Source organism: Salmo salar, chromosome ssa24 (assembly GCF_905237065.1).
Source record: "Salmo salar chromosome ssa24, Ssal_v3.1, whole genome shotgun sequence".
Lineage (NCBI taxonomy): Eukaryota > Metazoa > Chordata > Actinopteri > Salmoniformes > Salmonidae > Salmo > Salmo salar.
Window position 1 is genome coordinate 42179149 of NC_059465.1, and position 13352 is coordinate 42192500.

Sequence of the window (13352 nt, forward strand, 5' to 3'; positions counted from 1 at the left end):
GTAGTGGATAGTAGTGGATAGTAGTGGATAGTAGTGGTTAGTAGTGGGTAGTAGTGGATAGTAGTGGATAGTAGTGGATAGTAGTGGATAGTAGTGGTTAGTAGTGGATAGTAGTGGTTAGTAGTGGTTAGTAGTGGATAGTAGTGGTTAGTAGTGGATAGTAGTGGTTAGTAGTGGTTAGTAGTGGTTAGTAGTGGATAGTAGTGGATAGTGGTGGTTGGTAGTGGGTGGTAGTGGATGGTAGTGGTTAGTAGTGGTTAGTAGTGGATAGTAGTGGATAGTAGTGGTTAGTAGTGGATAGTAGTGGATAGTAGTGGTTAGTAGTGGATAGTAGTGGTTAGTAGTGGTTAGTAGTGGATAGTAGTGGTTAGTAGTGGATAGTGGTGGTTAGTGGTGGATAGTGGTGGATAGTGGTGGTTAGTAGTGGATAGTAGTGGATAGTAGTGGTTAGTAGTGGATAGTAGTGGATAGTAGTGGTTAGTAGTGGATAGTAGTGGTTAGTAGTGGTTAGTAGTGGATAGTAGTGGATAGTAGTGGATAGTAGTGGATAGTAGTGGTTAGTAGTGGTTAGTAGTGGATAGTGGTGGATAGTGGTGGTTAGTAGTGGATAGTAGTGGATAGTAGTGGTTAGTAGTGGATAGTAGTGGATAGTAGTGGTTAGTAGTGGATAGTAGTGGTTAGTAGTGGATAGTAGTGGATAGTAGTGGATAGTAGTGGATAGTAGCCGTAACACAGAGGTGAAGTGAAGACATGCTCAGCAATCAGGGGTTTAGAGGTGTGTCCATTTTATTGCAGAGGTCAAAAGTGTAGAGAGATGGTTAGAGAAAGAGGGAGGGAGGGATCGATGTACAGAGAGGGTGAAGGGCAGTGGAAGAGAAAGGGAGAGTGGAAGAGTAAGATAGTGAGACTTAGAAAGAGAGAGCAAAATAAAAGAGAGGGTTAAAGAAAGACAGAGAGAGTGAGACACAGAGATTGAGACACAGAGAGAGTGAGACACAGAGAGTGAGGCACAGTGACACAGAGAGTGAGACACAGAGAGAGTGAGACACAGAGAGAGTGAGACACAGAGAGAGTGAGACACAGAGAGTGAGGCACAGTGACACAGAGAGTGAGACACAGAGAGAGTGAGACACAGAGAGAGTGAGACACAGAGAGAGTGAGACACAGAGAGAGTGAGACACAGAGAGTGAGGCACAGTGACACAGAGAGTGAGACACAGAGAGAGTGAGACACAGAGAGAGTGAGACACAGAGAGAGTGAGACACAGAGAGTGAGGCACAGTGACACAGAGAGTGAGACACAGAGAGAGTGAGACACAGAGAGTGAGGCACAGTGACACAGAGAGTGAGACACAGAGAGAGTGAGACACAGAGAGAGTGAGACACAGAGAGAGTGAGACACAGAGAGTGAGGCACAGTGACACAGAGAGTGAGACACAGAGAGAGTGAGACACAGAGAGTGAGGCACAGTGACACAGAGAGTGAGACACAGAGAGAGTGAGACACAGAGAGAGTGAGACACAGAGAGAGTGAGACACAGAGAGAGTGAGACACAGAGAGTGAGGCACAGTGACACAGAGAGTGAGACACAGAGAGAGTGAGACACAGAGAGAGTGAGACACAGAGAGAGTGAGACACAGAGAGAGTGAGACACAGAGAGTGAGGCACAGTGACACAGAGAGTGAGACACAGAGAGAGTGAGACACAGAGAGTGAGGCACAGTGACACAGAGAGTGAGACACAGAGAGAGTGAGACACAGAGAGAGTGAGACACAGAGAGAGTGAGACACAGAGAGTGAGGCACAGTGACACAGAGAGTGAGACACAGAGAGAGTGAGACACAGAGAGTGAGGCACAGTGACACAGAGAGTGAGACACAGAGAGAGTGAGAGACAGAGAGTGTGAGACAGTGACACAGAGAGTGAGACACAGAGAGAGTGAGACACAGAGTGAGACACAGAGAGTGTTAGACAGAGTGAGACACAGAGTGAGACACAGAGATAGTGAGACACAGAGAGCGTGAGACACAGAGAGAGTGAGACACAGAGAGAGCGAGACACAGAGAGTGAGACACACAGAGAGTGCGGCAGAGAGAGTGCGAGAGAGTGAGACAGAGAGAGTGAGACACAGAGAGTGAGACACAGAGAGTGAGACACAGAGCGTGAGACACACAGAGAGTGAGACATAGAGAGGGATAAAGACAGACAGAGAGAGTGAGAAAGAGAGTGAGACATAGAATGAGACATAGAGAGAGTGAGACACAGAGAGAGAGTGAGACATAGAGAGAGTGAGACATAGAGAGAGTGAGGCAGAGAGAGAGTGATGCAGAGAGAGTGAGACGTAGAAACAGTGAGGCAGAGAGAGAGCAGTAGAAAAGAGAGGGAGAAAGACAGAGAGAGAGGAGATGGACAGCTACATGTCATAACATAACTGAGACACACACACAGGCACACACACACACACACACACACACACACACACACACACACACACACACACACACACACACACACACACACACACACACACACACACACACACACACACACACACACACACACACACACAGACATCCATATGCACCCTGGAAGAGGTATGTCCTTCCTGCCCTGGACATGTTCTAACTGCCCATCAAAATTTGATGAACCCTGGTCAACAGTAGGTTGACCCCTTTGAGCCTTGTTCATCGGAAGGTTGACCCCTTTGAGCCTTGTTCAACAGTAGTGCACTATAAAGGAAATAGGGTGCCAATGGGGACACAGACAGACAGACGACGGACGGACGGACGGACAGACAGACAGACAGACAGACAGACAGACAGACAGACAGACAGACAGACAGACAGACAGACAGACAGACAGACAGAGGATCAAGGCGTCATTTGAAAAATGCCTAATCATGGCCCCGAGGATCGACATTTTCCGGAATGAGAATGGAATCCCAGGTAACAGAGAACGTTCCAACAACTTTAGGGAACGTTCCAATTGGGTTTCAACTTGGTTTAACAGCTTACCTTAGTGTGAGAACAGGAGACTTCCTCAGTGTTCTGGTCCATGTTGTCAGAGTCAACTACAGATCCTGTGTGGCTCAGTTGGTAGAACATGGTGCTGGCAACACCGGTGTTGTGGATTCTATTCCCACGGGGGACCAGTATGAAAATGTATACACTCTAATGTGAATATGAACACAGATAGAAAAGTTGGGTAGAAACGTAGTTTAGAGTTGTGGCGTAGGTGAAAGGTATTGACATTCAGGAACAATCACATACAGTAAATGACATCATAGGGCATTGTGTATATGAACATCAACAAAGAATGTGGTATGTTTATGAGGATTAATTAACTTTTTCTCTCCTGCTCTCTCTCTCTGTCTATCCCTCCTTTTTCTCTCTATTACCTCCCTCCCTCCTCTCTCTCCCTCTGCAGCCTGCCAGTCGTCCTGTGCCACCTGTGAGAATGACTTTGAGTGCTCGTCCTGTGGGGGGTCCTTGCTATTAAACAACAGGCACTGCGTGGCCACCTGTGACCCGGGGTCCTACCAGGACACCACACAGTGCCTGCGTGAGTATCTATTTATCGTTTGTAGCTTCACAAGAGAAAGAGAGAGAGAAAGAAAAAGAGAGAGAAAGGGAGAGAGAGACAGAAAGAGAGAGCAAGAGTTTAGATAGAGAGAGAGAGACAATTTGCCCTTTATGGAGAGATGAACCTGGATAAGAGTCCCTCAAGAAATCTGGTCCTGGGGCTCTGTTCACAAACACAAACAGACCCCACAGAGCCCCAGGACAGTAACACAATTAGACCCAACCAAATCATGAGAAAACAACAAAAATCGGAGTAGATAGCCAGAGCGAATTTATGAACACAACCTATCGACAGTTGTCGCAGTAACATCATGAACATTCAATCGAAATGGTTACTTGCATGGTGGAGTCTTTTGTTTAGACATTTACATTAGCTAGCTAGCTAAACAATGAACCATAATACCAACTCATAATGTTACTACCCTGGACGAATCACCAGGTTCAATGTTAGCTAGCTAGCTAACACTAGGCTATAACTAGCAATGCACTTGGCTCTGAGATACGAATACAATTACTACACAGATCATACACGTAATGTTAGCTAGCGAGCCAGCTAGCTAACGTTAGCTAGCTAGCTAAAAGTACACTTTAACTTGAAATGAAAACGACTTTCTGAAAAAAAATTGAAACGTGTCATATCTGAAAATGTAGCTAGCTAGACTATCTTACAAGTATACATGGATGGACACTTCTCTCTCTCTGTCACGGATGCCGTTGTTGCCCTTAGTTTGAAGATGTAATCCGGAGACAGGTGTTTGCAATCAAACGCCAGAATTTTCTCCACATCCTTAGCTATCATACTCTAATTCCACTGATTTCAAAATCCGGTCTTCCAGGAAGTGGAGAACAACACTTCTGTACTTCTACTACGTGATATCTTAAAAAAAATAACAATTGCGTATTACCTACACATACTGACCAGCTCATATTATAGACAGAAGCGGCTACATGGTAGACCAATCTGAAATCATCTCTCGGCATGTCCAGCCTATCCATTATCTCAGCCAATCATGTCCAGCCTATCCATTATCTCAGCCAATCATGTCCAGCCTATCCATTATCTCAGCCAATCATGGCCAGCCTATCCATTATCTCAGCCAATCATGGCCAGCGGGAAGGTTCCTAACTTTTTCCATGGCTAAACCAAATAGGCTCGTAATTTAAAAATAATATTCGTATTTACAGATGGCATACACACTTGTTAATAAGGCAGATGAATGTTTAAATATTCCAGAAGGCATTTCTGTGAAAAAAATGCATTTTGATTAAAAATATTAAAAAATATTATGTTCAAATGGCTCTCCTTAGAAGTAGTGACGCGTAACAAATCAAATCAATCAAATGTATTTATAAAGCCCTTCTTACATCAGCTGATATCTCAAAGTGCTGTACAGAAACCCAGCCTAAAACCCCAAACAGCAAGCAATGCAGGTGTAGAAGCACGGTGGCTAGGAAAAACTCCCTAGAAAGGCCAAAACCTAGGAAGAAACCTAGAGAGGACCAGGCTATGAGGGGTGGCCAGTCCTCTTCTGGCTGTGCCGGGTGGAGATTATAACAGAACATGGCCTAGATGTTCAAATGTTCATAGATGACCAGCAGGGTCAAATAATAATAATCACAGTGGTTGTCGAGGGTGCAACAAGTCAGCACCTCAGGAGTAAATGTCAGTTGGCTTTTCATAGCCGATCATTGAGAGTATCTCTACCGCTCCTGCTGTCTCTAGAGAGTTGAAAACAGCAGGTCTGGGGCAGGTAGCACGTCCGGTGAACAGGTCAGGGTTCCATAGCCGCAGGCAGAACAGTTGAAACTGGAGCAGCAGCACGGCCAGGTGGACTGGGGACAGCAAGGTGGCCGTACTGGAAACGAGTCACATATTTCCCTCAGATTACACAGACCACAGATCTTTATTCTTTTGGAACTTTTGTGAGTGTAATTTCTTTTCTGTTTATTTCACTTTTGTTTTTTTTTATCTATTTCTCTTGGTTTGGCAATGTTAACATATGTTTCCCATGCCAATAGAACCCCATAAATTGAGATTAAGAGAGAGAGAGAGACTTGCTTTGGCAATGTAAACATAATTTTCCCATGCCAATAAAACCCTTTAAATTGAGATTAAGAGGGAGAGAGAGACTTGCTTTGGCAATGTAAACATGTTTGTCCCATGCCAATAAAGTCGTTAAATTGAAATTGAGAGAGAGAGAGAGAGAGAGAAGAAATTAATATGGAAGAGATTATGCACTGCTGGCCAATTTGATATCCACACATGACCATAGCTCTGTTGATATATGCACTTTCAGCACCTCTGTTTAGAGAGAGAGAGAGAGAGAGAGAGAGAGAGAGAGAGAGAGAGAGAGAGAGAGAGAGACAGAGAGAGACAGAGAGAGACAGAGAGAGAGAGAGAGAGAGAGAGAGAGACAGAGAGAGACAGAGAGAAAGAGAGAGAGAGACAGAGAGACAGAGAGAGAGACAGAGAGAGAGAGAGAGGGAGAGAGAGAGAGGGAGACAGAGAGAGACAGAGAGAAAGAGAGAGAGAGGGAGACAGAGAGAGACAGAGAGAAAGAGAGAGAGAGAGAGAGAGAGAGAGAGAGAGAGAGAGAGAGAGAGAGAGGGAGAGAGAGAGAGGGAGACAGAGAGAGGGAGACAGAGCGAGACAGAGAGAAAGAGAGAGAGAGACAGAGAGAGACAGAGAGAGAGAGAGACTGTATTGTCGACCCACTAGACCACTACCAGTAATTACCTCTCTAACTCCAGACTTTAGTTCAACACCTTAAAGACATGCTCCAGTACTTTGGTGAATAACAACAGATTTTTTAATCCCACCGCTTTGGGCTGAATGTGTTAATGTGTAGTTCATAGATGTATATTCTATTAGGAGAATTACTGTCTTACCTCAATTAGCCACGAAATCCCTAGTTCGAAAGCTGTTTTCTTGAAGCTGTCCACGCTATTCGCCCTACATTTGCCCCCACGTCTCCTAGCAGTTCTAGCCAATGAGCTTCAGCTCCTGAGTGACAGCTAGCAAGAAGCCTACCCAGCGTTTTCCAATGAGGTTGCAGGGCGGGCCCAACAACTCAGTGGACACAGCAGAGAGAGACAGAGCAATGACATGGTACAGTGTAGTACGCAATTTTCTTGGACCCACTTTTGGCTTTCGAGTGCTACTTTTCAGAACTACTGTCTAAGAAGTACACAAAAGTACCGAAGAATCTCTTTAATGAACGAGATGGAATTGTCTCCTTCCGCTCAACGTTCCCTAATGGTCTATAAATCCACAGCTTTCGTGAAGCCCATTAGGCCGGATTAGGCCGGGCTATCTCCAATACCATGCCTCATCTGGGGAGGACTGTGTTGTGTGTGTGTGTGTGTGTGTGTGTGTGTGTGTGTGTGTGTGTGTGTGTGTGTGTGTGTGTGTGTGTGTGTGTGTGTGTGTGTGTGTGTGTGTGTGTGTGTGTGTGTGTGTGTGTGTGTGTGTGTGTGTGTGTGTGTGAGAGAGAGAGAGAGAGAGAGAGTTTATTGAGCTGTGACGCGTTCATCGGTGATGTTGAGTGGCTATAAGTGATACCAGTACTATATCTGTGTAAAGGATATGGGGTCTGAAATCTACTGGAAACTGGTACAGTATGTTCCCCTTTAGCCCTTTTATATGGTATACCATATCTCATAGCCTGAATTAGATACTATTTCTACTTGAGCAGAAATGCGCTTTGTATCATATTTCTCCAGAAGCACAAGAATATAGAAAGATATACAAGTTAATAAAGGAGGTACACAGTCAAACCCCAATCATCCATATAGGCCAAAGCCTGGTCTCACTAACTCAGCAGCAGCGGAATGTGACCATTCCTACATCATCAGCACTCTAGGGTGTTTCCCCAGGGGCCCAGGGCTGAGACTGTATGTGCTGCATGTACCAGGCAAGGGGGATAATGTGCCTGTGCACCAGACACGCAAGCCACAAAATGTGCCAGCATGCCATAGAGGTGGCGTCAAAATTGGGTTTGATGTTTAGGGTTGGTGAGGTGGCGCTGAAGAAAGAGATATGGGGGGCATTTTGGGGGATTTTTGGGGGGGGAAATGGGGACAAGACCTCCGGCCCGTCTAGCCCTCCCCCTGGTGGGGGGTCAGGCTGGGAAAATGAACACCAGCCAGCAGTCAAATTCTGGCACTTAATCCTAATTGCGACTGTAAGTCGCTCTGGACAAGAGCATCTGCTAAATTATTCAAATGTAAATGTAAAATCACACAGTATATTTTCATGTATCTTATCGTTATGCTGCGGTATAAGGTTAGATCAGGGCTGTTGAATAACGGTGCTGGAGGGACAAAACACTTCTGGATTTCATCATCTCCATCTAATCAGGGATTGATTCAGACCTGGGGACACCAGGTGAGTGCAATTAACTGCCAGGTAGAAACCTGAAACCAGAAGTGTTTTTCGACCCTCCAGGACCGACATTGAACATCCCTGGGTTAGATAGGTGGTGCTATGCAAGGCTGTTGTCATCAGTGGACTGAATAGAATTGTCTTGGGTTCTTTCTTCTGGTTCTTCTGCTTGGAGTTGTAAAAACAAAGTCGGATTTGTATTTTATGGATTTCATAGTATATCATGTTATTAAAACAATAGCATTATCTTCTGAAGTGAAGAGTTGGTGTGATTATCGTGGCACCACAAAAGGGGTTTGTGTTTTAGACAGTGGCCCGATAATGCCTCTCAACAACGGAGAATAAATTACAATAGCTCAGTGACTGAATCTCACCTCCTCCTGGGAAAGAGAGATATGAGTAACACTACTGTATGTAATGATCCCCATAGAAACGAGTGTTTGAGATATTTAAGTGAAAATGCCCGAGAAGCCAGTGTTTGGAGGATATTGGCACGGGTGTTGTTAGGCCCGAGACGAGGGCCAGCAAACCGTGCCAATATATCCTCCAAACACTGGCTTCTCTGGCATTATCACTTTTATACAACGGGTTACCAACATATTCAAATAATGATTGGCATATTTTCATTAAAAATGTTATTTGGATTAATTTATTCATACTCTTTCATCCTTCCACAAGATATAGTCCCGACACAAATCTAAGGTTGCTAGAGATGCTGCAAATGTCGGAGAGACGGACAGCAAGGTTTACACAAATCTCCGCTGTTGAAAGCAAAATGTTAGTCTAAAGGAAATGTGACGAAATGTTTATATATTTTTTTTAATAGTAGAGATCACGTGTATAAATTGCCTGGCTGGGCTGATGAGACAGTGGATTGTGCAGTGAGATGGAACAGAGTAAATAGGCATTTTAACATCATAGATTTAGCCGGTTGGCAACTTGTGGAATAGACACCGGCTGGAATGCGGTTTTAACCAATCAGCGTTCAGGATTAGACCCACCCGTTGTATAAAACAGAGTAACATTACTGTATGTTGTGGTCATCCCCAGAGACACTGACAGAGGAACTGTCAGGAGAGATTTTATGTCTGTGACTGTGCATTAATTCACACCCAATTGAGCTTCCCTCGTGTGGCTTTACAGGGTTTCAGTATCCTCCGCAAGAATTACTGGAGCTGATAACTTCATACGAGACGAACAGAGAATCATTTGCTTGTCTGTGAGAGCCAGGGATATACAGTATAATCCCCTGTTAACCAGATTCAGAAAAAAACTGTTTTGTTATGTTGTCTGACTATATTCTACAATCTCATTTTTGTTTAATATTTTTAAAATCATGTTCTGTTTTCGGCATTGACCTCTGAGAGGGAGAGAGAGAGAGAGAGAGAGAGAGAGAGAGAGAGAGAGAGAGAGAGAGAGAGACAGGGAACGAGAGAGAGACGGGGTGAGAGAGAGAGACGGCGAGACGGACAGACGGAGACAGAGGGAGAGAGAGACTGTATTGTAGTCCCACTCCTAGTAGACTCCATTCTAGAAGAAATGGAATAGTCTAAATGGAAAACAGAGGAATTACCTAGCCATTCAACATTTGGAAAGATAATTTTGAAAGAAGACTTTACTTTTCTCCCCCAAAAATATACAAGGAAAACTCAGCACCCTACAACACAAAATTTAAGAAAAAACCCAGAACCCAATCGACTACCACATTACACTAGGCTGAACTTTGGAAGAAAATACAATGCCTTAAACCTGGAAAGGCATGTGGCCCTGACAGCATCAGGAATGAAATGCTGAAACACAGTAGTAATGAGCTGCAGGCTGCCTTATTAAAACTATTCAACCTGGTTCTGGAGAGTGGCTGCTTCCCTGATATTTGGAACCAGTGGCTCACAACCCCCATGTATAAAAAGGTGACAAATGAGACACTAATAACTATAGGAGAATATGTGTCACTAGTATTATGGGGAAACTGTTATGCTGTATTCTCAATGACTGAATACAGACCTTCCTCACACAATGTAACGCTCCCAGCAACAAAAAAAACAGTCTTTCTACCCAAACACAGAGCAACAGATACACATCCACACACTACACAAACTAATAAACCAGCATGTTCATCAGAACAGCAGAGGAAAGCTATTTGCATGTTTTGTTGATTTAAAGAATGCTTTTGATTCCATATGGCATGATGGATTATATTACAAAACCATCCAAAGCGGCGTTGGGGGTAAAGTATATTAAAAAAAAAAAGTTGTACAAAAATTTGACATCATAAAATCTATTTACTTGAACAACACTTTGTAGTATTAGACTGAACAATATTTTTTTGTTGTTCTTGTTGCATAAGGGCAAGGGGTGAGACAAGGATGCACACCTAACCGTTGACACCTTATCGGGGTGAGACAAGGGTTCACACCTCACCGTTGACACCTTATCGGGGTGAGACAAGGGTTCAGTTTAAGTCCAAGGTCTGTTCAACGTCAATAGAGAGAAAGGCAGAGCAAATCTAGCAGTTTCACAGTCTGGAGTAATTCTTGGATCTTTGAGTTACATTTGGTAAACCGTTGGCACCTTATCGGTAAACCGTTGACGCCTCCCCCCTGTCTTTTTCGTTATGTGTCGGACCTCAGTAAGATTAGCTGTTTCCATTTGCTAATTGGGATCCTCAGTATTTTACAGTATTTAACCAGACTCTCCTCCATCTACACTGTTTTTTTCTCTCTCTCTCTCTCTCTCTCTCTCTCTCTCTCTCTCTCTCTCTCTCTCTTCTCTCTCTCTCTCTCTTTCTATCTCTCTCTCTTCTCTCTCTCTCTCTCTCTCTCTCTCTCTCAGTTGGTCCCCAGAGCCCTCACTCTTTCACCCTGTTTAAATAGTCTCCTTGTGAGCTTTACTGGCCCTCATTAAAACTACTGCCCTTCTGTCAATTTAATTCAATTCAAAGGGGCTTTATTGGCATGGGAGACATCTGTATTATTCCCAGTGAATCCCAGTGGGACCAACAGAGCATCAGAGACTTAAATACCTTTCAAAACACACAGTCACACACTCTTTCACCAAATCAGTATCACAGTGAATATTTGAAGTTATCTTGACAATACTGCTTTGGTTGCTGTTTCCCTTCTTGGTCTGCTTCTCCATCCAAACAGAGGTGCTGAATGTGGATATCTCAACAGAGCTATGGTCAAGTGTGAATTTGGAATTGGCCAGCAGTGCATATTCTCTTCCATATTAATTTTCCCCTTCTCTCTCTCTCTCTCTCTCTCTCTCTCTCTCTCTCTCTCTCTCTCATTCTCTCTCTCTGTAACTCTCTCTTTCCCCTCCCCTCATTCTCTCTCTCTCTCTCCCTCCCTACCCCCTGACTCTCTCTCCCTCTTCCCCCCCTCTCTCTCTCTCTCTCTCTCTCTCTCTCTCTCTCTCTCTCTCTCTCTCATTCTCTCTCTCTGTAACTCTCTCTTTCCCCTCCCCTCATTCTCTCTCTCTCTCTCCCTCCCCACCCCCTGACTCTCTCTCCCTCTTCCCCCCCCCCTCTCTCTCTCTCTCTCTCTCTCTCATTCTCTCTGTCTCTCTCTGTCGCTCTCTCTTTCCCCTCCCCTCTCTCTCTCTCTCTCTCTCTCTCTCATTCTCTCTGTCTCTCTCTGTCGCTCTCTCTTTCCCCTCCCCTCTCATTCTCTCCTTCCCTACCCCCTGACTCTCTCTCCCTCTTCCCCCTCTCTTTCTCTCCCTCTCTTTCCCTTTCTCGCTGTGTCTCTTCCCCACTTCTCTCTCTCCCTCCCTCAGGTTGCCATGCATCCTGTTCAGTGTGTGTGGGGCCGAGCCAGCAGGAGTGTGTGTTGTGTTCTGACCCGTCCCACCTGCTCAGAGATGGACTCTGTGTCCCAGACTGTGGATCAGGCTTCTACATCCAACAAGGCACCTGTTATGGTGAGCATGAACCTATAGTTAGAATAACAAACAAAGTTTCAATATCTTCTGTGGTGAGTTGACCAGCGGCCATATTGAGTTATTTGAATTTGGTGGAAACAAAATTCTAATATCTCAGTGGAAGTTATCCTAGCTAGCACATTGGGTTCCTTGGAAGTAGTGGGAAAGTACATTTCTGGGAACGAAGCCATACGTTTCCTGACCGGTAAAGCTGAACGCTTTTTAAATGTTCTGAGAACAGAAGTGAAAATGTAGCTTGATCTGGGAATGTTAATTTTTACTTTGAGAACGTTTTACTGTGGTTCCAGGGAGGTTCTGAGAACGTTTTACTGTGGTTCCAGGGAGGTTCTGAGAACGTTTTACTGTGGTTCCGGGGAGGTTCTGAGAACGTTTTACTGTGGTTCCGGGGAGGTTCTGAGAACGTTTTACTGTGGTTCCGGGGAGGTTCTGAGAACGTTTTACTGTGGTTCCGGGGAGGTTCTGAGAACGTTTTACTGTGGTTCCAGGGAGGTTCTGAGAACGTTTTACTGTGGTTCCCTGAAAGTTTTCCTGGGAGGTTTTATTAACGTTCTGAGAATGGAAATGATTGGTTATTGAAGGTTATTTATTTTATTTATTTTATTTTGCTCCTTTGCACCCCATTATCTCTATTTCTACTTTGCACTTTCTTACTACTACAAATCTACCATTCCAGTGTTTTACTTGCTATATTGTATTTACTTTGCCACCATGGACTTTTTTGCCTTTACCTCCCTTATCTCACCTCATTTGCTCACATTGTATATAGACTTATTTTTCTACTGTATTATTGACTGTATGTTTGTTTATTCCATGTGTAACTCTGTGTTGTTGTATGTTGTCGAACTGCTTTGCTTTATCTTGGCCAGGTCGCAATTGTAAATGAGAACTTGTTCTCAACTTGCCTACCTGGTTAAATAAAGGTGAAATAAAAAGAAAATAAAATATTAAATAACGTTCTGAGAACATGTTTGAATAAGGTACGTTTGTGGGTACATTTTTTATATGTTCAAATCAAAATTGGGTCTGACTGTTTGTGTGTGTCATTCCCACAGCGTGCGACTCATCCTGCATTACCTGTTACCCTGACAACCCCAACTGCATGAGCTGCTCCCCGGGCTCAGCTATGTATCATGGGAAATGTATTTCCCACTGTCCGGATCAGCATTACCTTGACAGTCATGGCCACTGCAGAGGTAAGAACATCCTCACAGAGTTTACAAATATTAAAAACATTTATTAGATAGTCAATTGCAGACAAGGTCCAACCAAAACTTGCCTTCCGCTTTTAACCAAATTGGAGGGGTGGGTTAGGGTTAATTGCCTTGGTCAGATTTTACTGCCCATCGTAACTCTATTAACCAATAGGCTACCTCACTGATACTATATGTGTTCACTATGTGAAATTAGTGCTGGGCTAGACCAAAACCTGCACAAACTGTAAACTCCT

General features: G+C 44.2%; 1 protein-coding gene across 1 annotated transcript in view; it reads left to right on the forward strand.

Moving 5' to 3' along the window:
• The window catches only part of LOC106585923 (extracellular matrix organizing protein FRAS1), a 345785-nt gene that overhangs the window by 133325 nt on the left and 199108 nt on the right, over window positions 1–13352 (forward strand). Inside the window, exons 13-15 of the mRNA XM_045706754.1 lie at window positions 3425–3559; window positions 11741–11884; window positions 12958–13098. Coding sequence (XP_045562710.1) covers window positions 3425–3559; window positions 11741–11884; window positions 12958–13098 — 420 coding nt within the window. The remainder of the gene's footprint in view (window positions 1–3424; window positions 3560–11740; window positions 11885–12957; window positions 13099–13352) is intronic.